At 39.2% G+C, this 21,999-nt stretch overlaps 2 protein-coding genes across 3 annotated transcripts; one reads left to right on the forward strand and one right to left on the reverse strand.

Annotated features, from left to right (window-relative positions):
* Window positions 1-694: 694 nt before the first annotated feature.
* pals2a (protein associated with LIN7 2, MAGUK p55 family member a) lies at window positions 695-13,131 on the forward strand. 2 transcript variants are annotated; one of them, XM_049583424.1, is made up of 14 exons: window positions 695-843; window positions 2,805-2,891; window positions 4,113-4,237; window positions 5,115-5,233; window positions 7,549-7,701; window positions 8,399-8,548; window positions 8,788-9,015; window positions 9,674-9,805; window positions 10,598-10,700; window positions 10,806-10,871; window positions 10,990-11,151; window positions 11,251-11,453; window positions 11,536-11,664; window positions 11,998-13,131. In XM_049583424.1, exons 3-14 carry the CDS (start codon window positions 4,207-4,209, stop codon window positions 12,172-12,174), a joined length of 1,653 nt encoding a protein of 550 aa, XP_049439381.1. In that variant the 5' UTR covers window positions 695-843; window positions 2,805-2,891; window positions 4,113-4,206; the 3' UTR covers window positions 12,175-13,131. The 2 variants fall into 2 exon arrangements, with proteins under 2 accessions (XP_049439381.1, XP_049439382.1); XM_049583425.1 differs by lacking the exon at window positions 4,113-4,237.
* A 1,145-nt stretch (window positions 13,132-14,276) lies between these two features.
* Window positions 14,277-21,999, reverse strand: gsdmeb (gasdermin Eb). The gene is made up of 10 exons (XM_049583426.1): window positions 21,861-21,999; window positions 21,235-21,465; window positions 20,961-21,153; window positions 20,375-20,549; window positions 18,625-18,745; window positions 18,420-18,530; window positions 17,981-18,108; window positions 15,128-15,293; window positions 14,918-14,991; window positions 14,277-14,808 (listed from the first exon to the last, which is right to left on the reverse strand). Exons 2-10 carry the CDS (start codon window positions 21,437-21,439, stop codon window positions 14,581-14,583), a joined length of 1,401 nt encoding a protein of 466 aa, XP_049439383.1. The 5' UTR covers window positions 21,440-21,465; window positions 21,861-21,999; the 3' UTR covers window positions 14,277-14,580.

The raw sequence follows: 21,999 nt of genomic DNA on the forward strand, positions 1-21,999 counted from the left end.
TATAGCAAGCTCTGGCTCTCTAGAAAAGCTACACTGCAGCTGAAGTAACAAATTTGGTGAATGGGATATTACTTGGTGCTTCATACTGATGGGTGGTACAAAGGAGATGACTTGTAGCCAGATGTGGGATGGTATAATCACAGGTGCCATTAATGGTAGCATGATCAGATCATGGGGTAAGTGTTTCCTCAAGGTTTGATTGTTAGATAGCAGTAGGCACTGATATGGTGCATGATGCCAGAGTGTGAAATGTCATGACTAGTACTCTGCTCCACTGATAATGAAAGGATTCAGTTATAATTTTCCATTTATTATGGTACAATTTCCTTTTTTAAAATTCAAAATTATAAATTTAAAGACTGTTAAATGGACAAATTGGGCAAAGTAAAGGTCTGAACTGGATGTTTGAATTTATGATCACCAAATAGTTGCACTGAGCTGCCCCACTGCACAATATTGTAGTGAGTGTGTACAGTCTACAATAAAAAGCAGCCATTGGTTATTTCACATATATGTTTATGGGGCATTGTATTTAATGCAATTTAGTAATTGCAAATTTACCTCCACACACTTTCTCACCACTACCGGTATTTGCTGTCAGGTAATTTTGCAGTAAATTATATGAGTAGGCTGTGTAGGGTTCCAGTGAGCTAGATATACCTTGAACAGCATTGGATGTCATCAGCTCATCACAGTGTGTCTGGACGGGGTGCTGAGGGCAGGGGCGCAGGCAGGCACACTGGAAACGCACTAACAAGTTATATTGCGCAAGAGGTCTGCGAATTGGGAAACTGTAATGGAGGGGAGCGTTAAAGCGTGACTGGATGGTACTAAGTAAATCAGGTAACGTATCATTCATTCATTCATTTTACCAGACACTTAAGTAACGCTCTCATCATGGGACCCTTTAGTTTCTTGGCACTCGCGAGCAGCTAACGTTAGCTAGCCACGCTGAGCCGCATAATATAACGGTTAGCTAATGAGTGGACTTGCTGCTATCTCTACCGCGATGCTACTTCGTCGCAAGGGAACATTATTAATCAGAAATTTGCTGGTTCAGTTTTGCTGGCTTGTTCGTTCGTTTGTAGACACACAACGGTATTTGTCAGTCTCAAATAGACCCTAACGTTTAAGCGCACGCCAGTGTTTGCTAGCAGTAATTAGCATTGCTAACTTGTCCGCAGCTATAAACTAGCAACGGCTAGCATCAAGTTGGTCGCGCACTAAATTAGTGGAATTAATGCCAGCGAGCACCTGACAGCATGAAACGTAGCTTGGGTTTATTCGTCCATGTCTAATAGGCTAATGTCTTGCTTCAGCGCTAACATTAGTATTTAGTTAATAATCGTTTTTAGCTAAGTTGGAAGTGGATACACGTGCCCAGTACGCGTGTAGCTTGACAGCAAAATGAAACCACTGCAGCCAACACGTTTCTCGAAGGTTGATTTTGGTTTAGCTCCACTGTCAGAACCCCAGAACTGATAGTTATGAACGCATCTGCCACCATGAGTACCTTGTGTTGACTTAATGTGGCTGATAAATAAGGTTTATAGGCTGAAACTAATGTGTGCTTCCTGGCTTCAGATCAGCCCCATTCACAAACACTGGCTCCCATAAGACAATTGTGTTCAGAGTGGGTGGCTGTTCAGTAGTACAGCAAGCAAGCAAAATACTTTTCTGAGCTATGTGACCACTCAGTTTTCACAAATTCTAACACTCTGGTAGTATATGTCTCCTGTCTTCTCGCCCATATACCAGAGACCCAGTATGTATGTATGTATGTGTCATCTATCTATTTATCTATCTATTTAGACTGGGGTCTGAACTAACTTATACCTTGACTGGTAGTTTATTGGATTTTAGAGGCTGATATTGATACCGATATTTGGGATTTAAACAAATCTGACAACAATTTATTGACTGATAGTATTTTATACTCATAAGAAAACAATCTTGATAAAGGTCTTGTAGTTGAATAAACAAGACTTTTAACAGTCGGAAAAATCCACTTTTCATTTCTTGGCATGCCTGATTTATTGGTCTAGGTCTAATCTAAATATTCCTTCAAATACATGACCAAAAACACAAATCCAGTTACTCAACAGACATCAGTCTAATTTGTACCAAATATTTATTTATGTGGGGAGAGCAAGACCTGTCCATGGTGTTCAGTTTTTCAGTTTAGTCAAAATAATTGCTTATTGTGTTGTTAATGTATTTTGACATCAGTAGTACAGATGCATTGATAAAGTTAGTTTTGCATCTATAAACCTGTAGCTGTGGTCCTGTTTGCAGCTTGATGAGGATATTTGTAGCCTAAAATGTTGTATGTTTGTAGAGAGTACCTGACAAAACTTTTGCTTTATTTAATATTTGAGACACAAATCACTTAAAAACATGCTCCTGAGCAGCTCCAGCAACTAGTACAATCTTCACAGTAAGTAGGCCACAAAATCCCATAAACTGAAATATTCTCTTTGTTAAAACTTTTGATCTTTTTGACTCCACAGAAAACAACTAATCCTTCACAGTCTCATTCTTTTTGAGCTGAGCTTTATCTGACTTGGTGGTAGGAATGAGTCCTTTTAAACAGACTGTGGTCATGTGGTTAGCTTGGCCAATCACAACTGGCTGTATTACAATACTACTAAATGAACAGGAGGAGGCTGAGGCAACACTGGGGTAAAGAGGACCTTCCTTACCAGCATGAGATGTTTTTTAATCAGTATCTAGGAGGGTTTGTTGTCTTGGAGGGTTTATCAAATAACAGAAATAATGTGATTTCATCCTTTTTATCTCCTCAGACCAGAGAGTCCAGATGAGTGTTTTGTGAAAAACGTGGGGCTCCGTGTTGGGAGTACTGCACTAATGATTTGAACACAGTTTGTGAGGTGAGTTTCTTGTTTCTTACTGGCTCTGGATGATTATCTGCCTTTTCAGTGTCTTTGTTACCATTGTGTGGATGCAGTACGATGTTGCATTTATGATGCAGTTTAAAGTTTACAGTTAAAAAGGATCTGGGGGTCTTCTTTCACCAACATAGTAATTTTGAATTGCATGTAAAGAAATTTGGTTTCCCTCATCGAGGAAACATTGCTAAGATCAAAGCTGTACTATCCTTTTAAGATCTGTTTTTGTCTTCTCTTGTTTTAATTGATGTAATTCACTGTTCGCCCCCCTGTGTTGCTCTTCTTTGTCTCAACTCCAGTTGGTCCAAAATGCAGCCGCAAGACTTCTAACTAAAGCACGCATTTCAACATTGTTGGCCAATCAACATTGTTGGCCAATCCACAGAATGCAGGGTTCATTTAAAACATCTTTTAATCCCCTATAAAGCACTATATGGGCTCGCCCCACTTAAAATTTCTGAATTATTGTGTCTCCTTAGCCATAGGGAGATCACTGAGGTCTTCTGACCAAGGCCTTCTGGCTGTCACAAAACTGAGGCTTAAACCAAAGAGGACTATGCTTTTGCAGTCGTGCTCCCACCCTCTTGAATTGTCTTCCCTTAGTTAAAAAAAATGCAGTCAGTCAATAGTTTCAAGAGGCTGTTAAAAATGGATCTGTTTCATCAGCAATTTGTCTTGAAATGGGTGTTTGCCTTCTATGTACTTTTTATTGTTTGCACTGTACAGCCCCTTGTAACTCTGGTTTTGTGAGGCGCCTTATGAATAAAGTTTACTTACTTACATAAATGGGGCCTATGCTCAAAAAGCTCATCTTTCTGTTTGTCCACCGACCCACCAAGGCATTGGTAGGGCTGTTTTTGCCTCACTCTGTTTGGAGATGGTGTTTGTACAGAGTCCCTAGGGGCCTCCCAGTGTGTGGCTGGCACAACCTTTAGCCAGGAGGACGTGAGACTCATCCTTTGTCATTCAATGGCCCCCTTTGTTATTCCTTAATGCGGAAGAGCTCTCTGTGCTAACCTGCGCATAAAACACCAACATGAACAAATGTTTCTGTGTTATTTTGCATGTGATGCCTCCATACTGTGTCTGCATTTGTTCAGCAGCAACACATGTCAGCTGAAATAATATCATGACATAGCTTGTGCAGTATGGTGATCTTAGCGTACAGTATACTGACTTGAGCTGGTTTCCCACCCTCTCCAGCCCACCAGTTGCTCTGGTTCCCGTAAGCAGGCAGTTGGGCGGCTTTTGACCGTGTTAGGAAAGCTTCACAGTCCTGAGCTTAGGAATATCAAACATGACTGTGGCCAATGCAAAGTCTGGCAAAGGTAAGCTGTCCAAGACAAAGTCCTAACTAATCTTTTGCACAAAATCTGTGGTAAAACTCTGCGCAAAATTTTACAGTTCATTACCATTTGAATGGTACTGTGCCCACTGCCCAGAGATAGTTGTGTGGGTGCTGCTGCCTCTTGAACTTTTACATTTGTCCCTCTGTGACCTACAATAACTACACATAGCAGCATCAACATCAGCAAAAAATACACTTTTAAAACATAGTTTACTTGCAAAACAACCAAATGTTTTGCCTGCCATAGTGACTTCATTTATTTCTGTCTACTTCTATTTTCAGACTGCCTGAACAAAATGCAAATAGACTGCTTATTCTGCTAAAACAAAGCATGACAAATCCAATTTGTTGGAAAGATAATTATTGGGAACTACAGAAGGATTTTTGTTATTCATTTTATTGATGTTCTAATCATTGAAATCATTAATTATGAATCTACCAGCTGCATTTGTCTGGATTTCGGGCTCTAGTTGCTTGCTGTGTGCACTCAGCCTCAACAAGGCAGATCTGTTAATAGAACAATTCCTTTGTGACTTTGCGTGCTTGTTGCTGCTGCAGTGAAAATAAGGGATGTTCTTTGTGAATTGGCCCATTGATAGACTGTCCACTTATTGTTCTTGCCTTGTAAGCTCTTATTATAGTCACATTGTTTTGTTGTTTTTTTCCATCAGCATTTTCATTGGCTCAGAATTTTAATTATTTTCATTATTACTGGCTTTCAGCTTTGTTTGTCACTAACATATCTGCCATCGCTCACAAAGCAGTAACTCTCACAGCTCAACAGAAGTAGAAAGTGTGGTTCTTGGTATTCTGTTAGCCCAGCCTTTGGTGTGTGTGTGTGTGTTTTTTTCCTTCAGCAATGCAGCAGGTACTGGACAACCTGAAAGACCTGCCATCAGGCCCAGGAGCCAAAGATATTGACCTCATCTTTCTCAAAGGCATCATGGAGAGCCCCATCGTCCGCTCCCTTGCCAAGGTAAAAAAAACAAAAAAAAACACAAACGCACACACACAGTTGTAATCTCATTAGTCATCAAGCTCTTGGCTATAGTTTGGCAGAGGAGCAAATGTCACTGTGAGCCCAAGGAAATGAAGTGGGATGAGTGTCACATGTCACCACACGTCCAGGATGTGGACTGCCTCGTGGCAGTGTACCGTATGATTCTTAACAACATATTTCAACCAGCAAGACAAGGAGAATATGTTTATCTTTTTCTGGGCTGGAGGGAGAAATATTCAGGTTGACGTCTCTCTTTCTAAAACATACATCATTTTTGTGTGTGCATCCTGTGATGTGCTACCCCGTAACGTTTACTGATCTTGCAGCGTGCTCACTGTTTGGTATCGAGGTTTGATAGTCTCCTGTGTCAAACTGTGCCTGTCGTTAGAAGAGAGAAACAAGCGTTGGATTTATGTGCAGTGTCGTGAAGGGGCACACTTCCTGTTGTTTTTACATATTCAAAGGAATGTAAAGCAACTGCTTAAACTTGAGTGGACAGAAAGTGTTCCTATTTAACACCAGTTATATCAGTTTTTTCCACATAGCAGAAAGAGGTTGATGGCACGAAGAACAAATGGCTTACATAACAGCAAAAAGTCTAATGCAGATTGAGGTCAGGAGGTTCACCTACCAAATCTATGAATAGAATGATGTCTTTAGAAAACCTGTCACCAAGGCAAGCTCTTGTCCTCATTTCTAACAAACGGAGCACTGCTGTCCTTGGAAGTTAATTTTTTTTCCTGCTGTGTGTGCCTATTTGTAGTTTGGTGTGTCAAATAGAACCATTGAATCTGGTCATATACCCTGTATGTTAAACTACTAATTTCCTATTTGTCTTCTGTGTTTCAATTTTATTCAAACAAGTGTTTAACTTCACAATAAAACTGAGACGTCTCTATAGTAGAAAGACGCAAAAACTTTTAACATTAGTGCTGTATGACCAGAGAAAACAGAGGAAAGGGGCTGTCTCATTTGCTTTTGCTCATGAGGTAGTGGCCCACACCAGACCACTAATTGCCTCTGCTGGTGAGTGACGTAATATAGACTTGTCAGTTTTGACACAGGAAACAATATGGTGGTTGGTTGATAACAAACACTCTCAAAAAGAAGTTAAACAGTAAGCTAAAATATGTTACAATGCAAGAAAAGAATCTTGGTTTATATTTTTTCAGCACTGCTTGGTTTTAGTTTTAGGTGGCATGGTGGAGCAGTGGTTAGCATTGTCGCCTCACAGCTAGAGGGTTCCTGGTTTGAACTCAGGGTGGGGGGTTTGAACCCCGGGGTGGGGTAGCCCCTCTGTGCGGAGTGTGTCTATAGTAAAGTTCATCTACATATACTACCTACATTGTTATGATACAGAGCTGGTTAAAAAATGTTAAGTTTCCCTTTAAGAGCCATTATTGGTTTGGACAAATGTTAGGAGAACTTGACATTTTAATGGTGATTTGAGATACAGCGTGTGGACACAGCAACACTTAACTGTTACATCTGTTGAGGATTAAGCATATGATCTGATTTCCCAGTATGATAAACTAAGCCTATAGCAGACTGTATAACTCTTCTCAGTAGCACCAGCATAGCACAGTGTACTGTATCAGTATGAACATGAATACTGAAAAACAAAATTACCATGGAAGAATATCCTTTTTGTGCAACCTACTGCCGAGTGTTCATCCTCCCTCTTTCTCATTGGCCTGCCAAAACAGAACCAAAGTCCAGTGTGTGCTCAGTGTAGCTGGTGACGCAGTTCACAGTGAAATGCTTTTTTATTTTATCTTGCCAAATACTGTTCAGTTTCTCCAAAATGAATGAATTCTAGCCAGTGGGACAGCAGGCCCTTTGGGATAAGGACACAAGCTTTCCACGAAAGGAATAGGTGGGGAGGACAAACATGTCGTGTCATGACAAGGCAAGTAAAATTATGTTTTCAGAAAGTCAAAATATTATGACTTTGGAATGAAAACACATGAAAAAATGGTTGTGTTATGGCACACACCAGTTCGACAAAATTGGTGAATGTTCTTTCAGCCCTGCATTTTCAGTATGTAGTCTTAGTAAAGGCTCATATACTCAAAAATAAGAATCAAACATAAAGAATTTTGGGGTTCACAAATGATGGTTTCTAACCCTTGTAAATCTTTCCCACAAAAACGAAAAAAGAGTTTGTCTTTCTGCGATCCAGACTCTCAGCAAACAGCCTGATGTAATGGTCATTTTTTTGGTGTGTGTGTGTGTGTGTGTGTGTGTGTGTGTGTGTGTGTGTGTTTGTGTTTGTGTTTGTGCTTGTGCAGGCCCACGAGCGTCTTGAGGAAGTTAAGTTAAAAGCTGTGCGGGATGATAATGTTCAGCTGGTCACAGAGATCCTGGATTCTCTCAACAATCTGCCACAAAAAGACGATGCTGCTGCTGAGCTGGCCAAAATCCTCCAGGAGCCGCACTTTAAGGTATCTTAGACCTCATTCCTCCTCTGCACAATTCTTGCTGGGTGTAATGGGAGTAAATGGACCAGTGATTTGTAGTGTGGATGGTCGTGCTTGTGTTCTATTTGAGTGGGAATGGATGTCAGAGCTTGTTACATGAACCATCAGCTAATATTCTCTGAAGTGGTGGCAGTTTTGCTTCCGTGTCGCCCTTTATATTCTCAACCACTTACAAGCTGCAGCATGAGAGGGTGTGGGTGTATTTCCTTGGGCCAATAGCAGGCTTAGTTATGTGGGTAAAGTCAGGGGGAGAAGACTGTGTCACCCACTGTTTCAGTAAATCTTCACATTTGCTGATGCAGGCTGTAGCCTCTGACAAGTGCTTACTCTATGTTGTGGCTGCTAGGGTAAGAACAAGTCTGATTTATCTTTTTTTGTCTCTATATATCCATTAGTCATTTGTTGATGCAGTCATAAAAGCGTCTTATGAGAAAGTAATAAGCACATTTAAGTGATTTATGTCTTCACTCTTTAATGGCAAAATATTGAATGCATGTTGTACTGGCAGTCACTGTTAGTTTTTAGTATTTTGGTGGATGAACCACATAGTAGTGGCGATTGTTTTCTAAGTGAGAAAAAGATGCAGATTCTACGCTGATTTCAAACCACAGTTGATCTTATTTCTCTTTGTACTTCTCTTTTCTTCCTTTCTCTGCCTCAGTCTTTGATAGAGGCTCATGACAAAGTGGCTTCAAAGTGCTATGAAATGCCTCACGCTACGGTGAACAGCAATGCCTTGTTGACGAGTTCACTCATGCCAGCTGATGCGGTCAGGATGATCGGCATTCAGAAGAAAGCCGGGGAACCACTGGTAAGTTAGCCAGGGATTTATATCAACCACAGCTCTGCAGAGGAAACACGTGTTAAGTGTTTTACACGTTTCCTCTTTTACTGACCATCTGTTCGAACAGAGTGACTCAGTTTTACATAGTAACTTGACTCAAGTTGCTTCTTTTACAGCAACCCGACTGACCAACCCATGAAATAGGCCTCCTGTGTGATTTATGTCGTGCTGATGTGCGATACTAAATGACTCTTACACTCTTTCAGGGGGTGACGTTTCGTGTGGAGCGGGGAGAGATGGTGATCGCACGGATCTTGCACGGCAGCTCGATTGACAGGCAGGGCATGCTGCACACGGGGGATATAATCCGTGAGGTGAACGGTCATGAGGTCGGTAGGGACCCCCATGAACTCCAGGAGCTGTTGGGGCAATGCAGTGGGAGCATCACACTCAAGGTCCTGCCCAGCTACAGAGACACACCGGCACCTCCACAGGTGAGGAGAAAGGAGGCAGCATTGTATGTTTTCTTGTCTGGTGTTTCACATGCAGGAGACAGAATAATCTGTACTAATCTGGGGGTGATCTCAGAATGCCAGGCTTCTGAAAAGTGAGCCCAGAGAGGGTCTATTAATAACACTCCTCACACTATCTGGGACACACACCACTATTCACAGGAGCACCCCCTCTCCGTTTTACAGTAACAGGCACACACAGCAGCTGACACTGAGGAGCAGTATGTAGGGTTATGTCAGACACTGACCTTTGTGCCGGGGAGGATCGAATGCTCTATTTCTACGGTTTGGTTATGTGTTTGTTGGGTCTCACTCATGCTAAGAATTTCGACTTGTGAATTGCAACTTAACTTTTAAGAGAGCTTAAAATGCTGATTTAAGGTGATGACTGTATGGGGCAAAGGGAAATGGACATATACACTATTGTTGTATGACATTATTTTGATATTTCAAGAATACAACTCACATTTGTTCCACAACTATGGCATTAGTGATAAATTATGTACCAAGATAAACAGCTTGTTTTATTCACATTATCCAACTAAATGTGACCTTCAGTTTTAACAGGGATTTGAGGTGTTGCTCAGTGCTCTCTGTATGATTTAGTTGTCTAATATCTTGTTCACACCCCAAATTGCAGATCTATCTGAAGCCACACTTCAACTATAATCCAGCCACAGACAACTTGATCCCCTGTAAAGAGGCAGGCCTGGCCTTTTTCAAGGGAGAAATCCTTCATGTGGTCAACAAGGAGGACCCCAACTGGTGGCAGGTGAATAGACACATTGTTTGTAGCGGTGGTGATGAAAGACAGTGCTGCTTTGACCAGAGCTGTGCAGCTACAGTGGAAACCCCTCACAGGGATCTAAAAGCTGGGGACAGAAACATTTGTATACAGTTTCTGTTTAAATAATTGCTTATAGTAGTCAAGCAGTCTGCTTACAGTGTTCATCTTTGGTCTTTTCATACATAACATATAAGGAAAAAAAACCAAAACAAACTATGATTATTCTATATATGATAATTATACTTAACTGTTGTGATGCTTTGCTTTGCTGCAACGTATCTTTTAAAAAGTCTTTTTATATATTTTTATGACTTTAAATACCAATAAAAACAACTTTATCCAAAAAAAAGATGCTAGTAATGAGGACAGAAAATGAGTGTGCATGGGCACAGCACCTGTGGTTGAAATCGCCCTTGTTAAGTAGATTGTTATTGCCTGTTCATGCACTGACTGTAGTGTTTGAAACAGACAGTAAAGTTATGTAATTGCAAAGCTGTCCATTTAATCACTTAATATTTATGTAAAAAGATGTGCAAATGTCAAGTAAATGTAATCTGCTTGAGAATTAAACAAAACAACAAAAATTTGATGATAAGCATCATCCACTTACCATAAGTGATTCCCACTGTAATCAGCAGTAGGGTGGAACGGGCAAGCTGCGGGAGGCGGCTATAGATGAGAATGAACATGTTTGTAACAGATATCTAGGCATAGTATTCTTTTACTAGGTGAAATATTTAATGCAGTGATCTCTGAACTACTCTGATGTCCTCGTAGGCACGCAAAGTTGTTGGTGGAGCCACTGGACTGATCCCCAGTCAGTTCTTGGAGGAGAAGAGGAAAGCTTTTGTGAGAAGAGACTGGGATAATTCTGGTTCAGGTCAGTTCAAATCATGCTCACACAAGCCAACGAGTTATCATGATAGTCAGGAAGCTCTTTAGCACCACCATGTGGTGATCTGACACTTTCTTTTATTTGTATCAGGGATGCTCTGTGGAACTGGGAAGAAAAAGAAGAAAAAAATGATGTACCTTACTTCAAAGAACGCAGGTGTGTTATCGCCACTGGATCTAACTTTTATACAATTTTTCGTAAGTCTGCAGTGTTAAATTGGAAGTGCATAAATGATAGTACAGAACTCATCCAGCCTCTGCATTGCCTTGAACAGAGTTTGACCGTTACGAGCTGCAGATCTATGAAGAAGTAGCCAAGATGCCACCCTTTCAGAGGAAAACACTGGTCCTGATTGGAGCCCAGGGAGTTGGGAGGCGGAGCCTGAAGAACAGACTTATTGTCATGAACCCTCTCCGATATGGAACCACTGTACCCTGTGAGTGTTTGAGACAGACAGCTGAGGTAGATGCATTGTCTACAACTATATTTCCTGCCCGGATACATGTAACACCTTTACTGACCTTTTTATCTCCAGTCACGTCACGCCCTCCGAGGGAAGAGGAGAGAGATGGTCAGAACTATTGCTTTGTGACGCGGGAAGAGATGGAGAAGGACATCAGAGAGAGCCGTTACCTGGAGCACGGCGAGTACGACGCCAACCTTTATGGCACCAAAATTGACTCGATCCATGAAGTGGTGACTGCAGGCCGTACCTGCATCCTGGATGTCAATCCCCAGGTGAGTCAAAGGCACATGCTCTTAATGCTTAGATCTTTTCTTCCCATAAAGCTTTGGTTGTGACATTATATTTTCTGCTCAGGCCCTGAAAGTGTTGAAGACTGCTGAGTTCATGCCATTTGTGGTGTTTATTGCTGCTCCTGAATTGGACACACTAAGAGCTATGCACAAAGCTGTGGTAGATGCTGGACTTACTACCAAACTACTCACGGTAAGTGTTGAGAGGATGTAAAGGGATAGTTTGGATTTTTTGAAGTGGGGTTGTATAAGGTACTTATCCACAGTCAGTGTGTTAGCTACAGTAGATGGTGGTCAGCCTGCCCCCAATTTGGAGAAGCAGGAAGGAGTAGTGGCGCAATGTACTACTGTGGAGGGGGCCAGCAGCAAAACATATTATCCATCTACGCTCTTTTTAAAGCCATCAGACTCCAAACAAATCAGAACTCTCCCTCTAAGGGTCTTAAAGTCTTATAAATGATGGACCTTTCAGTGGTCATTACTCATAACTCATCATCCTAATGGGTCGAACCTCTTCCTCTAACAGGAGAACGATTTGAAGAAGACTGTGGATGAGAGTGCCAGGATCCGCCGGGCATACAGCCACTACTTTGACCTGACTATTGTCAATGACAATCTGGACAAGGCCTTTGACAAGCTGCAGGAGGTGGTAGAGCGACTATTCATAGAGCCACAGTGGGTTCCAGTCAGCTGGGTCTACTGATGTCTTTACCCCCTACTGGACAGACATGGCTGTCCAAGCTGCTAGGCTTGGGATGAAAGGGGACACCTGAAGGGACGAATGATTCGACACTGTACTGCACACACGGACAAAGTGTTGGACATTAGACCTGTGTGGATATGGGTCACGCACAAAGCTGCATCAGTCACCTTGATCTGAATTGCCAGATTCCTTTCTAGCACACTATGCAACTCACAACACACAGGAAGTGTACTTATTTATTGGCAAAATATTTTTTAAAGAGTCCTTTCTATTCACGTGGATTGGAAGAAGATACTGGCCCCCGTGTCAGGATGTTTTAAAAGCAAATGCGGTTTTTGTCATTTACCTGTCTTACATACAGCTATGAAACTGTATTTATTCTGCAATAATGAGGAGTGCTTGCTCATTGAAAAGAACGATACCTCAGTGTTAAGTTTACAGTGCATATGCCTGCAGAATTTCATCTCATGTTGTCACTACAAACTTGTCATACATGTAGAATAGTGTCATATTTTTAAGACCTTTCTCCTTGAGGCTTCACTTAAGCTCTGCTGTCTTTGCAGTCTGAACTCATACCTGCAAAACGTCATGCCAGTCACTGTTCGATGTTGTACAGAAGGAAAAGTATTTCTGTAGTGTTTACCCATTATTTCTCTTTCACTCAAGCACAACAGATTACATTAATTATGTTGATTGTTTGTCAGACACTTGGATCACGTGAGTATTTCAGACTGTTAGACCAGTCGATAAGGTGCTGTCTTTGTGTTTGTTTGAAAGAAAACTTTCCACAGGACTCTTGAACAGGGTACTGCATCTCAGAGAACCATCCCTTTTGATGTGATATTACTAAAACTTAACCGTTTTAAATAAAGTTCATATTTACTTATAAAAAGGTATATTTTACAAGAATTCAGAAAAGTTGTATTTTCAGAAATAAATAACTGGTGTTTTCTAATGATCCGCTTTGGTTTTATGTTGCGTTGAGTGTGTGTTCACAAACTGGTGGAGATTTGTTTTTGTTTTTTTTGTGATGTTTTTATAGAGAAACAGACAAAAAGGACACAAACGGTAAAGAATTTAAACAATTTACAATATTGTTAAAATCTGAAATAATACTTAACAATTAGTGGCACAGTGAAACTCAGAGAAAAGTTATAAAAGAGAAACGAACAACAGCCAAAAAGAATGTTGCAGCCGATGGGCCAAATCTGGCTCTTGTCAGGGTATCAAGTGGCCCTCGGACCATTTTCTAATTTAGAATAAAATGTAAATTGATCTAGACTGGGATTTTTTTGTACTTATAATGTAAATAAGGTGCCAGAGTGCATATAGAAAACATTAAAACGGAGGTTGTTTAGTGCCAGAGGACTAATTATTTCAATATTAATTATTAATGTTTCTTTATTAACTGGCCTCCTGGCAATTTGCAAAAGTGCAAGTTGAGTATACCTGCCTTACAGATTCAGAGTTCTGGTGATCCTTTAGGGCTGAGAAGTGAAATTAAAGCCTTCATAAAATAATATGTAGTGTCATTTTAAAAGGTGAGGTTATAATTGGTGGTTTAATGGTTTTCATGACATTGACAAATAATACACTTACATAAAAATCCTACTGTAGATAAAACTGTAATTACATGAGAACTTAATAAAGAGATGCTTCCTTAAAATACTATCACCCAAAATAACACAGTTAAGAACCATGGGCCTGCGATTTAAAACTCTTCATTCATTTTCATTCAGACTAAAATTTGAATATCATATTCAAATTGGTGTTGATATTGATGCTGCTACCACCAGTAAGTGCCATGATAAAAATGTAAATTCTAGTCAAAGTTTTATATCAAAGATTGTGCACATCAATCAGAATTTAGTTGTGGCCCATAGAATATCGTATTTCAGGGCTGCAGCTGATTGTTATTTTTTATTACACCATGGCCACTTGAAAATTTTGGGGTTTGATTAGCTTATCTTAGCTGAAATGCACAATGTGTAGGGGACTATCCCTTACTTGACAATAAACAATAATGACTAAGTGGATCATTTTAGGATAGTAATGAATTGTTTTTTGATCGTTCTTTTTCCTTGATAAAATCTGAAAAAGGTAAAAAAAAAAAAAAAAAAAAAAGGCCCCTCACACTTTGCAAGAACCTGAGGTGATGTCATACAGTCCAAAATCTATGACCAATTGATTGTCAGATTTTTTTAAGATTGACTTAAAGCATTGAGTGACTGTTTTATCACAGTTATATTTATACAACAGCACCCTGCAGTAAAATGTCTGTTTTAGAGGACATTCTACTGCACCATAAAGAGAAAATAACGATAAATAAAACGATCTATGTGATCCCCTTTACCCCATTCAAGTGGAGTTTATCAAGTTTCTGGTGGATATAAAGGTGTCTCCGGTTCAATCACTGTGGGCCAATGAGGCGAGGCCTCTGACAGCAATACACAGGACCAGAGCGAGGTTTCCTGGCACGTGGTTTATGTATGTCTTTACAGTGTCCCCATCTCTCGTCAGAGACACATTAGAGGAAGCAAACAGATGTTCAGTCTTTTCATAGACGTCTTCTGTCAGTGCAGCGAGGCCTGCGCTGCCCCGAGGTAACTCCCCCTTGCCCGTTACGCACTGCACCTGGATCAGGTAAAAGGAAGCTAAATCACTGCGATGCATCATTCATTAAAAAAACAACCCTCACATAATATGTTGTTAAGCTAATATTCTTTGTAAAATCTCTACTAACCAGTAGCTCAAGAGCTGGTAACACTGTGAGGCAGCAGCACATTCCCAAGACAGCAAGACAATCATTTTTCATCTCTGAAAGCAAAGACCCAGAAACAGGATGAAAAAAGAGCTGGAGGAAATGAGGTTTAGAGGACACTCTGCAGGACATTCTTCCTGAACTTGAGATGAAGACCTTGAGCAACATTTAATTAAAGTACAGCTCTCTCACCATCCATGGCACTGATGATGAGGTGAAGAGCTGTGAGGAGAGGTTTGGACTTCTCTTGACCAGACTCCTCCAAAAGGTCCAGAATTGCTTGGATGTTCTGTTTTTGGGAGTCTGTTGCTGTGACATCACTCAGGGAAGGTATCTTATCCAGGCGCATCTGGTCCAGCTGAGACAGAGGAAGATAATGTAACAGAGGTTCCTTAAGATAACCCCAAATTACTGGGGCATAATCACAATGCACTTTAGACAGTATCAAAATAATGTATTGACTCTAACTATTTTATGCTCTTATAATGTGCATAAAACTTGGCATTGATCGAAACCTCTAAATTATTTAATGAGAATACACTGATGTTGAACTCAGGGTGGAAGGGAGGGATAATCACTGCTTGTTCAGGTTGCGGCTAGACCAGATACTACTTCTGTCAAACTCTATCTACAAAGCCATGACATAGTATGTTACAAAAACAGTCATAAAAATGTTATAAAGAATGTCCTAACACAGAGGTAAAAAAAAATTCAGAAAAGTCATAGTATAGTGTGCAGTAAGATGTTACAAAAACCATCATTGTATAGTATGTCATAAAAAGACATTCATTAAAAAGTCATAGTATAGATTGTCATACAACATCATTGTATAGTATGTCAAAAAAAGGTCATAGTATAGTATGTCAAAAAAGTCATAGTATTGTATGTCATAAAAAGTCATAGTAAAGTATGTCAAAAAAAGTCATAGTATAGTATGTCGAAAAATCATTGTATATTGTCAAAAAAGTCATAGTATAGTATGTCAAAAAAAGTCATAGTATTGTATGTCATAAAAAAGTCATAGTAAAGTATGTCAAAAAAGTCATAGTATAGTATGTCATAAAAAGTCACAGTATAGTATGTCAAAAAGTCATTGTATAGTGTCAAAAAAGTCATAGTATAGTATGTCAAAAAAAGTCAGTATAGTATGTAAAAAAAAAAGTCATAGTATTGTATGTCATAAAGTCATAGTATAGTATGTCATAAAGTCACAGTATAGTATGTCAAAAAGTCATTGTATAGTGTCAAAAAAGTCATAGTATAGTATGTCAAAAAAGTCATAGTAAAGTATGTCATAAAAAAGTCATAGTATAGTATGTCAAAAAAATTATAGTATAGTATGTCAAAAAAGTCATAGTATTGTATGTCATAAAGTCATAGTATAGTGTGTCAAAAAAAAAGTCATAGTATAGTATGTCAAAAAAGTCATAGTATAGTATGTCAAAAAATCATAGCAAAGTATGTCATAAAAAAGTCATAGTATTGTATGTCAAAAAAAATCATAGTATATGTCATAAAAAGTCATAGTATAGTATGTCAAAAAAAGTCATAGTGTTGTATGTCAAAAAAGTCATAGTATTGTATGTCATAAAGTCATAGTATAGTGTGTCAAAAAAAAAGTCATAGTATAGTATGTCAAAAAAGTCATAGTATAGTATGTCAAAAAATCATAGCAAAGTATGTCATAAAAAAGTCATAGTATTGTATGTCAAAAAAAATCATAGTATAATATGTCATAAAAAGTCATAGTATAGTATGTCAAAAAAAAGTCATAGTGTTGTATGTCAAAAAAGTCATAGTATTGTATGTCATAAAGTCATAGTATAGTGTGTCAAAAAAAAAAGTCATAGTATAGTGTGTCAAAAAAAAGTCATAGTATGTCAAAAAAGTCATAGTATAGTATGTCAAAAAAATCATAGTATAATGTGTCAAAAAAAGACATAGTATAGTATGTCAAAAAAGTCATAGTATAGTATGTCATAAAAAAGTCATAGTATAGTATGTCAAAAAGGGCACAGTATAGTATGTCAAAAAAAAGTCATAGAATAGTATGTCAAAAAAAGTCATAGTATAGTATGTCAAAAAAGTCATGGTATAGTATGTCAAAAAAAGTCATAGTATAGTATGTAAAAAAAGTCATAGTATAGTATGTCATAAAAAAGTCATAGTATAGCATGTCAAAAAAAAGTCATAGTACAGTATGTCAAAAAAGTCATAGTATAGTATGTCAAAAAAGTCATGGTATAGTATGTCAAAAAAAGTCATAGTATAGTATGTAAAAAAAGTCATAGTATAGTATGTCATAAAAAAGTCATAGTATAGCATGTCAAAAAAAAGTCATAGTACAGTATGTCAAAAAAGTCATAGTATAGTATGTCATAAAAAAGTCATAGTATAGTATGTAAAAAAAAGTCATAGTATAGTATGTAAAAAAAGTCATAGTATAGTATGTAAAAGAAGTCATAGTATAGTATGTAAAAAAAGTCATAGTATAGTATGTGAAAGAAGTCATAGTATAGTATGTAAAAAAAGTCATAGTATAGTATGTAAAAAAAGTCATAGTATAGTATGTAAAAAAAGTCATAGTATAGTATGTCATAAAAAAGTCATAGTATAGTATGTCAAAAAAAGTTACAGTACAGTATGTCAAAAAATCATAGGGTAAAGGGAAGGGAAAAGTACAGTATGTTGTTCAAAAAAAGACAAAAAAAAAATCATAGTATAGTGTGTCAAAAATAAGTCATAGTATAGTATGCCATGAAAAAAGTCATAAAAAAGTCATAGTATGTTATGCTATTAAAAAGTTATTGCATATGCACTTCTCCTGTGCGGAATGCAAGCCTGGAATGCAAGCCTATGCCAGCTCCCCAAAATGGCACTCAATCATCAACAGTTTGAGACCCCTGATCTATGATTTTTGTTTCAAAATACTTCACAATGGTCAGTTTAGCTGTCGAGTTTCTAACAGTGTTAAACAGGTGTTTTCAATCCTTCCACATTATAACAGTGTCTCTGTGTTGACATGACCTCTCTTTCCCCACTCACCACATGCTGAAGTGAAGTGACGGCCCCTCTGTCCTTCATCACATTTGTGATTTGCTGGAGCAGAGAGGACCTTGTGGTGGCAGGGAGAGCTGAAAGCAGCTGGAAATGATCACTCAATTGCTCCAGCTCTGAATAAAATACAAAATGTACACACTTTATCATCAAACTGTGAGCATGCAGCATGTCACTGAAAAAAAAGACTCAATCAGGCACAGTACGGACTAACCACATGGATCCCTGGTTTAAACAGACTTTATAATGTAGGCCAAAGCACACAATAACAAACAGTTATCTCATCTTATGATAAGCACTGTGATTTCCAATCTCTAGAGGCACTTTATTACTTGAAAACAACATGCATTTCTGAACATGACATCAGCTGCAACCACCATCCACAGTCACATGTTTTATAGCTGCAGAGCAGATAACAGTAACTTACCTTGTCGAAGTTGGTCATTTTCAGAGGCGGGGGCTCCGACGACACCAAAGAGTCCTTCCTTTGGGCCATCTACCTCAAAACCTCCATCAGTGTCTGACAACAGACACAGCTCTGTGAAAAACACAACATGTTACATTTCAAATAACTCAATGTGAAATGTAACTGCAGTGAGAATTCAATCGGTGTACTGTGAATGATTTCTCACCGTAGCGTCCATCTTGTTTGATCTCTAGCTCTAAAAGGGCATAGGCAATGGTAGTATGGACAGGAATCTCCATGGTGATGTTACTGTCTTTACTCAAGCTCCCATTCTCCTTCAATGCAACCTGCACATTTCACACAACACCGCAGTCACATGAGACCAAACACACAAACTCCAACAAACTCAGTCTGTTTCAAAGGGAATATCCACATTAACATTATTTATTACTGCTGAATATCAGTTGTTGGTGATGGATCAGACATTTGCAGTCCATGTTGCCGGTGTGTCTGATTCAAACGGATGTAAAAATGAAGATGAAGCTACAATGGAATTTAATATCAGAAACCTTTTCATCTATCTAGGACATGGACAGTGAATGCTTTGATGTCTCCCTGAATCAGACTTCCTCTGTGTTTTATTCAATAACAAAGAGAGGAACCAAATTATCAAAGAGGAAGATAAATAATATTTTCCACCAAGAGCTGGCAAAATAGATGGCACAAATGTCTTTTTTCATTTCTTCTTAACAAGAAAAAATAGAGAACTGAGACTCATTCAGGGAAACTAGAAGGAAATACCAAAACATATTGAGAGAAGGCCGGCACAACAAGAAGTATTCATAGGGTTATATGTAGTTTATTTACAGGGTTGCCTAAAATTTTCATGGACAAAACTTCAAAACTTTTTTCTATGACTTTTTAATGACCCATAATAAAATTTCCATGACTATTTACAATGTAGAAAATGAACTTTGCAAATGATTTTGTGGCATTCCTGGTTGTCTAGTGGTGTAGGAAATACAGCAGATCTAATTTATGATAAAAATCTTATCAAGAACTCAGTGCACAGTTCAGTCTAAAAGATAAATCTGATTTCTGGAGATATTTTCAGATAAGGAGTAGTTTGGGGAACGCAGATCAGCAGTTGCCTGAGGAACATTATATGATACAGATGTATTTTAAAGTCTGCTAACACAATATATGGCAACTGCGAGAACCTCAAATTTACCTGGAAAAGGGATTTAAATGTAAACACTAATAAGGATTCTTGGGCAAAGAAAATCTCCGGTGCAGACTGGTTTACAAGAGAAGCTCAGGGAAAATTTACACATTATAAGATACTTAATCAATATTGTTTAATACTTGTCCATCTTCATAAAATGGGTTTACTAGAAAATAATCTATGCTGGAAATGTAAAAGGCAGGAAGGCACCTTTATCCATGCAATGTGGGCCTGTCCTCTAGTTCTACCTTTCTGGAGAGAGGTAATCAAACCAGTACAGGAGTGGCTGGGTGTGCCTGTTCCTGAATCAGTTCAACTTTGCCTCTTGGGGGACAGGACGTATTTACCCAAGATCTCCATATAGCCATAGCATAACAGGTATGGAAACTATGGGAGTTATGACCCTACATGTGAAATGACACTTTTAAATTCCATTCAAACATTATTCCAGCCAGCTGCCACACAGAAAGCGAGAGACGGAACGTGGGGAGGAAATGATGTAACGCTTACCGTTACAAAATGTAATGATATTTCCAAAACTCTTTTCTGGATTTTACTAATTCCATGACTTTCCTAAGCCTGGGAAATGAGACTGAAACACCATGTCTTTTCCAGGTTTTAAATGACTGTGGAAACTCTGTATATAACAGTGAAAGCGTGATGATTTTCAGTTGTAATGAACCTTTACACTACATTAAATTTCAAACAGTAATCTACCATAAGAATGAGATTCTCAGTGCTGATACTGTACCTTTGGGCTCTTGGGCCCGCAGAGGCTCAGTCCTCCTCCACACTCTCCTCCCTTCTGCACCTCCTCGATGACCGAACAGGGCTGAGCAGTCACAATACGCTCCTTCACGATACCAAACACCCGCCTGTGCTTCTGCTTCGTCTGCTGGACCAGACAATGGGACATATCCAGGACCCTGACACATTCAATTCACAAAAACATCACTATAATGTTTCACAGGGGAATATTCTTGGGAATATTATTTTGAAACAGACTTTGAATTCTGTGATTTATCTTTGACTAATTTCAATTTTAAAATTCACTGCAAAGTCTTAGGGCTACTGTGAAAATGTGCCTACTTAGGGCAACAGCCCAGTTGCACTGGTGTGTGGGTATCTCCTCTGCCATCTTTTCTAATCTTAAAATTCATCCAGAACATAAACAAGCAGTTTTCTTGTGAGTGTTAATATTCAACCCAGCACCTGTTTGGCGTGCAACTTTATGGTCGGACAAAGATCACCCCAGCTGTTTGCAGATCTTCAACACGCTGCACGTCATATGATATCTACAGTGTTTTCTTTTGTTTTAACATGTGGCGGTAACTGACCGGTTTTTGGAGTCTAGCAGCAGCTTCTGCACATCCACTTCCTCTTTCTTCAGACTGTCAAACGATAACTGGAGTTTGGAGGAATCTTTACCCTCCAGGCTCACACTGGAGTGGACAAACTGCGAGGCCACAGTCCCTTGGATCTTGTCACCATATGTCCCATTGTATTTGATAAAGTCTGTCTCTATGACACCTGTGGGCAGGGGAGCATTTAAGTGCTTTGTGATAATGAAATAAAACGATGCAACTCAGCATGGACTGTTTTAATGTTTACCTGGCTTTATAGGTGTGTCTCCTGTTAGTAGATCGTTGAGGTTAAAATCAGTGGGAACATACTTGGGCTTCTGCCAAACCCAGAGACGCTTGCGCTTCACCACCACTGTCAGAAGAGCTATAGTGTCATTCAGGCTGGACACTGGGATCAGCAAACCTCCACGGTCCACCTCTTCCACAAAGTTTCTGGTGGCTGTGGCAAACATCTCCCAGCTGGATGAATCCTGTTAGGCTGATCATGAAGTTAGACATAAAGCCAAAGAGTGAGGACTTGTTTATTTATCAGTCTGGAGAAAAAAGTACCACCACCCATGTGAGCTCCTCCTCAGGCTGCAAACTTGTGTAGCTGCTGATTCAACAATCCTTTCATCATCCCTATCTCTCAAAAAAGTTTTCATAACACTACTACAGATCATAACACTTATATACAGCATATCAAGAACACAAAAGATTCAAAGACTATCTACAAAAACAGCCACTTTCAAACACTTCTCCCCAGTGGAGAAGTAGCTACATGCTAACAGCATCAGCAAACACATCTGTCTCAAGTGTTACTGTAAGTTCGCCCCTGTTTGAAAAAAAAAAAGCACCGAAACAAATGCACATACTACATGTTTCATAGCTTACCCACAGTCCTTGTGTCAGTGATGAAACTGTGCTTGCGGCTTTCAGACTTTCAGAGAACACAGTGTTTCCACATCACAGTCTCACGACTGAAGTGAAGCTTGTTGTGTGGACAAAAGACGTGCGGACGCTCCGCCTCCTC

The sequence above is a fragment of the Epinephelus fuscoguttatus genome, linkage group LG8 (assembly GCF_011397635.1).
Source record: "Epinephelus fuscoguttatus linkage group LG8, E.fuscoguttatus.final_Chr_v1".
Lineage (NCBI taxonomy): Eukaryota > Metazoa > Chordata > Actinopteri > Perciformes > Serranidae > Epinephelus > Epinephelus fuscoguttatus.

Excerpts from the sequence above, each read along its gene's own strand:
- gsdmeb (XM_049583426.1), bottom strand. The coding sequence starts at position 21,439 with ATGTTTGCCACAGCCACCAGAAACTTTGTGGAAGAGGTGGACCGTGGA. Across the intron at positions 18,746-20,374 it reads GCGGGCCCAAGAGCCCAAAG|GTTGCATTGAAGGAGAATGG; the intron begins GTACAGTATCAG and ends TGAAATGTGCAG. Across the intron at positions 14,809-14,917 it reads TACCAGCTCTTGAGCTACTG|GTGCAGTGCGTAACGGGCAA; the intron begins GTTAGTAGAGAT and ends TACCTGATCCAG.
- pals2a (XM_049583424.1), top strand. The coding sequence starts at position 4,207 with ATGACTGTGGCCAATGCAAAGTCTGGCAAAG. Across the intron at positions 4,238-5,114 it reads CAATGCAAAGTCTGGCAAAG|CAATGCAGCAGGTACTGGAC; the intron begins GTAAGCTGTCCA and ends TTTTTCCTTCAG. Across the intron at positions 11,665-11,997 it reads TTACTACCAAACTACTCACG|GAGAACGATTTGAAGAAGAC; the intron begins GTAAGTGTTGAG and ends TTCCTCTAACAG.